The sequence below is a fragment of the Phyllobates terribilis genome, unplaced genomic scaffold, assembly GCF_046119375.1.
Source record: "Phyllobates terribilis strain yellow unplaced genomic scaffold, ASM4611937v1 Scaffold_7__3_contigs__length_470593459, whole genome shotgun sequence".
NCBI classification, from domain to species: Eukaryota; Metazoa; Chordata; class Amphibia; order Anura; family Dendrobatidae; genus Phyllobates; species Phyllobates terribilis.
In genome coordinates, this window is record NW_027362767.1 from 425,398,406 (window position 1) to 425,405,659 (window position 7,254).

At 51.6% G+C, this 7,254-nt stretch overlaps 1 protein-coding gene across 1 annotated transcript; it reads right to left on the reverse strand.

Moving 5' to 3' along the window:
* Window positions 1–299: 299 nt before the first annotated feature.
* Window positions 300–5,078, reverse strand: LOC141155599 (histone H3-like centromeric protein A). The gene is made up of 3 exons (XM_073642466.1): window positions 4,803–5,078; window positions 4,639–4,716; window positions 300–699 (listed from the first exon to the last, which is right to left on the reverse strand). The coding sequence occupies exons 1-3, from the start codon at window positions 5,076–5,078 to the stop codon at window positions 571–573; spliced, it is 483 nt and encodes a 160-aa protein (XP_073498567.1). The 3' UTR covers window positions 300–570.
* Window positions 5,079–7,254: the final 2,176 nt, after the last annotated feature.

Here is a 7,254-nt window from a genome sequence, read left to right on the forward strand (position 1 = left end):
CTCCTGCCCCGATGGAAGCAGCAGCTGAGCTGGAGTCACTGACCACGGCTGAGGCCTAAGAGACAGAAGAGCAACAGCGAGATCACAACTGCAATAAAGACAGAAAACACAGAGAAGCTTCTGTTTTATTAGAAACATCGAGAACAGAAAATGCAACGAAGCATCAACATGAGACAGAAGATGGCGGCTGTGAGCGCACCGCGCGGCCCCGGTGTCCAGGCCTGCACTGACCCCGTACACATTGCACAGCTGTCGGCGGAGCGATGCTTCTCTCTCCTGTGTCCTCCATTATCAGACCGTCATCAGTATCGGCAGGTCCGGACCACCCGTCTAATGTGTATGGGGGCTTTACACCACCATTTATATTCCTCAGCTCCACACTCGGCTTTAAACACATTTTGTAACATTTACCCCAATAATAAATGGAAACATCCCAGGGCTCAACTAATGCCAGGAGGGGGCGCTAAAGCCGGGTCACCGACAACTTCAGGATATTTATGAAACCTGTAAAGAACTTTTTAGTAACGGGAACGTTTCATTAGGAAGTAGAAGAACTGTGGATCTGATGAATTATCCCAGCCCGTCCCCGCGGATCCTCAGTGTGAACTGTATGTCCTCTGCGCGGAGAGTGACCCTCTTGGCCTTTAGACTGCAGAGATGGGAGTCCTCAAAGAGCTGCACGAGGAAAGCCTCAGCCGCCTGCGGATACAGGAAGACATGTGAGATAAAGTCCCTGCCGTATACGTGACGGCTCAATAGCACCATTTCTGCCCATTATACAACTTCCTGCATTTTTTCCAGTTTTCCCCTCTGCGGCTGCGATCTGTAATTCTCTGTTGTTTCTGAGCTGCAATGATGTCTCCCCTACACAACACAGACGTGAGCGGCTCCTGCTCTCCTGTCTGTATGTAGCACATGCCCAGAAGCAGCACAGAGGACATTATACAGCAGGACTGAGCAGTGTAGCTGGGAATCCAGCCCTGGATGAGCTAAAACACTTAGGCTATGTGCGCACGGTGAGTATTTTGTGCAGAGATTTCTGCACCTCTTAGCAGCAAAAAAGCTGGGGAAATTCCACTTGTTCTTTTTCATGCAATTTTGCCAATAAATTCAATATAAAAAACGCACAAAGAATGGACATGCTACGGAATTAAACGCACATTAAATCCTGAAAGGATAAATACTGATCATGTGCAAAGTACTTCAGAATACTCAGACATTGCTGGCATAAGGATGCCCTTGCTTTTTTTTACGGGCCAATTCCGCATGGAAAAAACGCATCACAAGTGCACAGTGTGCACACAGCCTTACTAAAGAGCAGGATTGACTCCTCCCCCTTCCATAGGCTCCAATAGGCAGCTGTGACTTGATCCCTCAGTGAGCAGGCCGTCCCCCTAGTTTTAGCTTAGGCTTCTCGGTGGAGGACACACACACTGCTTAAAAAAATAAAGGGAACGCTCAAATAACACATCCTAGATCTGAATGAATGAAATATTCTCATTGAATACTTTGTTCTGTACAAAGTTGAATGTGCTGACAACAAAATCACACAAAAATCATCAATGGAAATCACATTTATTAACTAATGGAGGCCTGGATTTGGAGTCACCCCCAAAATGAAAATGGAAAAACACACTACAGGCTGATCCAACTTTGATGTAATGTCCTTAAAACAAGTCAAAATGAGGCTCAGTATTGTGTGTGGCCTCCACGTGCCTGTATGACCTCCCTACAACGCCTGGGCATGCTCCTGATGAGGCTGAGTATTGTGTGTGGCCTCCACGTGCCTGTATGACCTCCCTACAATGCCTGGGCATGCTCCTGATGAGGCTCAGTATTGTGTGTGGCCTCCACGTGCCTGTATGACCTCCCTACAACGCCTGGGCATGCTCCTGATGAGGCTCAGTATTGTGTGTGGCCTCCAGGTGCCTGTATGACCTCCCTACAATGCCTGGGCATGCTCCTGATGAGGCTGAGTATTGTGTGTGGCCTCCACGTGCCTGTATGACCTCCCTACAACGCCTGGGCATGCTCCTGATGAGGCTGAGTATTGTGTGTGGCCTCCACGTGCCTGTATGACCTCCCTACAATGCCTGGGCATGCTCCTGATGAGTCTCAGTATTGTGTGTGGCCTCCACGTGCCTGTATGACCTCCCTACAACGCCTGGGCATGCTCCTGATGAGGTTGAGTATTGTGTGTGGCCTCCACGTGCCTGTATGACCTCCCTACAACGCCTGGGCATGCTCCTGATGAGGCTGAGTATTGTGTGTTGCCTCCACGTGCCTGTATGACCTCCCTACAATGCCTGGGCATGCTCCTGATGAGGTTGAGTATTGTGTGTGGCCTCCACGTGCCTGTATGACCTCCCTACAACGCCTGGGCATGCTCCTGATGAGGGTGCGGATGGTCTCCTGTGGGATCTCCTCCCAGACCTGGACTAAAGCATCTGCCAACTCCTGGACAGTCTGTGGTGCAACGTGACGTTGGTGGATGGAGCGAGACATGATGTCCCAGATGTGCTCAATCGGATTCAGGTCTGGGGAACGGGCGGCCAGTCCATAGCTTCAATGCCTTCATCTTGCAGGAACTGCTGACACACTCCAGCCACATGAGGTCTGGCATTGTCCTGCATTAGGAGGAACCCAGGGCTAACCGCACCAGCATATGGTCTCACAAGGGGTCTGAGGATCTCATCTCAGTGCCAAATGGCAGTCAGGCTACCTCTGGCGAGCACATGGAGGCCTGTGCGGCCCTCCAAAGAAATGCCACCCCACACCATTACTGACCCACTGCCAAACCGGTCATGCTGAAGGATGTTGCAGGCAGCAGATCGCTCTCCACAGCGTCTCCAGACTCTGTCACGTCTGTCACATGTGCTCAGTGTGAACCTGCTTTCATCTGTGAAGAGCACGGGGTGCCAGTGGTGACTTTGCCAATCCTGGTGTTCTGTGGCAAATGCCAAGCGTCCTGCACGGTGTTGGGCTGTGAGCACAACCCCCATCTGTGGACGTTGGGCCCTCATACCACCCTCATGGAGTCGGTTTATAACCGTTTGTGCAGACACATGCACATTTGTGGCCTGCTGGAGGTCATTTTGCAGGGCTCTGGCAGTGCTCCTCCTTTTCCTCCTTGCACAAAGGCGGAGGCAGCGGTCCTGCTACTGGGTTGTTGCCCTCCTATGGCCTCCTCCACATCTCCTGGTATCTGCTCCAGCCTCTGGACACTACGCTGACAGACACAGCTACCCTTCTTGCCACAGCTCGCACTGATGTGCCATCCTGGATGAGCTGCACTACCTGAGCAACTTCTGTGGGTTGTACTGTAGACACCGCCTCCATGCTACTGTACCTCTAGGGGTGAGAGCAATGGCAAAATGAAAAAGTGACCAAAACAACAGCCAAAAAGGATGAGATCAGAGAAATGGTCTGTGGTCCCCACCTGCAGAACCACTCCTTTATAGAGGGTATCCTTCTAATTGTCGATCATTTCTACCTGTTGTCTGTTCCATTTGCACAACAGCAGGAGAAATTGATTGTCAATCAGTGTTGCTTCATAACTGGACAGGTGGATTTCACAGAAGTGTTATGGACTTGGAGTTACATTGTGTTAAGTGTTCCCTTTATTTTTTTGAGCAGTGTATATTCTATCCTTTACAAGAGATGACAAAGCTTTTTCTAGTCACTTGTAGAATGATTAATGCAGTTTGATGAACTGACACAAACCAGTGAATTCCTTCAAGATCAGGATATTTTCAATATTTGGGAATCTTCAACAGCGCCCCCCCCCCCTCCCCAGCTGCCATGGCAATGATTTGCGTTGTCCGTGCAGTGTAGGGAGGAGGGTTAAATGGGTGCACAGAACAGCACTCCCCACCTCCAATTACAAGCCTTAAAGAAAAAAATTGAGCTACATTCCTTGAAAAAATATCTGCGTTCCTGATTCCGCTGCTCTTTTCCATTTTTCCCTGCGTCGCTCCATTGATATTCATATTTGTATCTTCTGGAGCGCAGCATGTGAAATCTCTGTCTGCCGTCCAACTGGGCGATTCTCCAGAGTCTTCTCTGGGGCAGCAGTCACCCCCCCCCCCTAAACTCCACCAATCACAGCATGGCAGTGTCTAATACTACTAGACTGCTATATCAGCTGCTGAACTGTGATTGGCGGAGTCTGGGAGGGAGGGGTGACAGTGCCGCCCCAGAGAAGACTGGAGAAACTCCCAGTTGGACGGTAGACCGAGATTTCACATGCGGCGCTCCAGAAGATACAAATGTGAATATCTCTGCAATGGAGCGACGCAGCAAAAAATGGAAAAGAGCAGAAGAATCAGGGGAGCTCAGGGATTTTTAAAAGGTGTTTAACTATCTCGAATATTTTGATCAGGTGACAGGTCCTCTATAAATACAACTGCATAAACCCACACAGGGCGTACTAGAACATCTAATGTCAGGAAGGGGTTAAACACTTCAAGAGACAGCAGCCCCTTTTTAGTACAGAAGTGAAAAGTGAAGGGATTGTGCAGGTCTGGCCTCCATGACCCCAGCAATACATAACAGCCCCATCCAGATGGCTATGTGTAAAATAGAGGGGTCCCTATTCAGCCCCCCATTATCATGTCCGTGCAGTAGGATAGGACTGACCTCCTGTAGCGCCGTTATTGCTGAGCTTTGCCATAAGTACGACCTACCGCAGGAATACTTCGTGCAGACTTCTCTCACCTACAAGAATGAAAAGACACAAGACTTGTCCCACTGATCAGTAAGAACAGAAGATCCAGAGGAGCCGCCGAGAGAGAACCACTCACCAGTCTGGCAAATGAGAGTCTCTGGATGAGCAATGCGGTGGAGTTCTGGTACTTTCTTATTTCCATCAGCGCTCGGATTCCGGGCTGGTAGAAGTTTCTCTGCTGCACTCGCTTCCTGCGGCGGGTGACTGGTCTGCCTGGTGAGGAAACGTCACAGCGTACCGTGAAGATTAGTGCAGTGACCACTAGGGGGAGATCATTGTATACAAATTCACACAGGAGCTCAGTCTTCCTGTACACATCAGCAGACAATGTGCGCCCCCTAGTGGCTGCCATCTGCTGAACATATGTGTGTATTAGACCCCACAGACATCAGGACTTAAAACTGCAAACCTGTCTTACCCTGGGGGATACGAGGAGTAGAAGGTCCACTCTGTGCAGGAGCAGCTTCCGCCCTCTCCCTCTGGGGGGCAGGAGGGGTTGAAGGTCCACTATGGGGGGATGGAGGAGACGCTGAGGAACACTCTTCTGGCTGCTTCGCCCACCTGTTGTATCGCTGGCTCTGCGGGCTCATGATGATTGATGATGATGACTGATTGATGATGATGATGAGACACAATCAGATCTGAGGACAAGAGACGATTCAGCAGATCAGGAATAACGAATACAATGTACTGGAGATGAGCAAGAAGCTGGCTGGAAGGGAGCACAGTGACCGGGCCCCTATATACAGTATAATGCCACCCCAGCACCTATATACAGTATAATGCCACCCCAGCCCCGATATACAGTATAAAGCTGTCCCAGCCCCCATATACAGTATAGTGCTCCCAGCCCCCATATACAGTATAATGCTGCCCCAGCCCCCATATACTGTATAATGCTGCCCCAGCCCCCATATACTGTATAATGCTGCCCCAGCCCCCCATATACTGTATAATGCTGCCCCAGCCCCCCCATATACAGTATAATGCTGCCCCAGCCCCTGTATACAGTATACTGCTGCCCCAGTATAATGCAGCCCCAGCCCCCATATACAGTATACTGCTGCCCCAGCCCCGTATACAGTATAATGCTGCCCCAGCCCCCGTATACAGTGTAATGCTGCCCCAGCCCCCATATACAGTATAATGCAGCCCCAGTATACAGTGTAATGCTGCCCCAGCCCCTATATAGGGTATAATGCTGCCCCATACACACAGCGCACCGCCCGCACACCCCGTCCCCGCACTCTCCCGCCTCCTCACCTCCGGTCAGTGTTTCGCGCTCCTCTCTGGCGGGAGCAGACAGCGTCAGGCGCGCTCCGTGACGTCATTGCGCACCGTGCCCGCGTACAAGGTGCTGCGCGTCTGCTGCTCTGTGGCCGCACGTCTCCCCCAGTCAGTGCCGGCCCGGAGGATGGAGCGGCCGGAGCTGCTGCCGGCACCGGCGGAGGCGTGTATATATATATACGGGGCTATGGATGGAGGAGAGGCCCCTGTACAAGTGACGGGATGTGGCCGCCGCTGTGTGACGCCATGTTTGTGCTGGAGCTGTTGATAGAGGCCACAGCCGGCAGAGGGAGAAGCTGCTCTATGGGGCTCTCTGTGTCAGGGCCTCGGGGCCTCAGCTCCTCACTCTTATTTACAGCTCGTTGCCTTGGAGACCGACCACCACTGCGCTGGACAGCAGAGCATGCGGTGCTGACAGACTCTGCTCTATGGAGCTTGTGAGCGCTGCTCTGAGGCGGGGCTGGAGCGCTGTCACCTCCTAATCCTGGCCAGGTGCAGCACTTACAGGCTGCACAGCAGCGGTGGTCGGTCTCCTAGGCAACGAGCTGGAAAAAAAAAAAAATGAATTTCTCAAGAACGGCTGAAGATTTTAATGAGCAGCAAAATTACAAAAATCCTTCAGACAATCTCCATCTCTGGAGAGGGGAATATCCCTTTAAGGACGGCGCACAAAGCCGATACCAGAAATCACACGACGTCCCGCATCACAGCAGGAGATGGCGCCACATTGGGCCCCGCAAGTAGCCGCGACAAGATGGCAAACGTCAGCAGTGGGAGGATTTCTGTGACTTGTGGCGGCTCCTTGCGGGGCCCAATGTGGCGCCATCTCCTGCATTATGCGGTGATGTAGCCGCGGCTCCTACTTCTCTGTGTTGTGGCCACAGTCGCCGTGTAGCTCCAGCATTGAGGCCCCGCGGCTCTCTGGCCCCGACCTCTCCTGACCATGCCCCCCTCATTATATGTTCTCTGATCCCAATGGGCTCGATCAGACAAGCAGATACGGAGAGAAGACGGACACTTTATAGCCAGTGCAAATGGCCAATGTTTCACAAGGACCGATGGACTGAAAAAGTAAAAAAAAAAGTCCGTATTCCGCAAGATGGTAAAAGGTGCAGGAGTCCGAGCCTCGTCCACGTCTGTGAGGATGTGACATAACAGGAGGAGGCTCCGAGATGTCATCCATTATCAGGACACTGCAGGAATTAACACAATGGACCCTCGTGGCATCAATTACCAGAACC

Excerpts from the sequence above, each read along its gene's own strand:
- LOC141155599 (XM_073642466.1), bottom strand. The coding sequence starts at position 5,078 with ATGGCAGCCACTAGGGGGCGCACATTGTCTGCTGATGTGTACAGGAAG. Across the intron at positions 4,717-4,802 it reads GACTCTCATTTGCCAGACTG|GTGAGAGAAGTCTGCACGAA; the intron begins GTGAGTGGTTCT and ends TCATTCTTGTAG. Across the intron at positions 700-4,638 it reads CAATAACGGCGCTACAGGAG|GCGGCTGAGGCTTTCCTCGT; the intron begins GTCAGTCCTATC and ends CTGTATCCGCAG.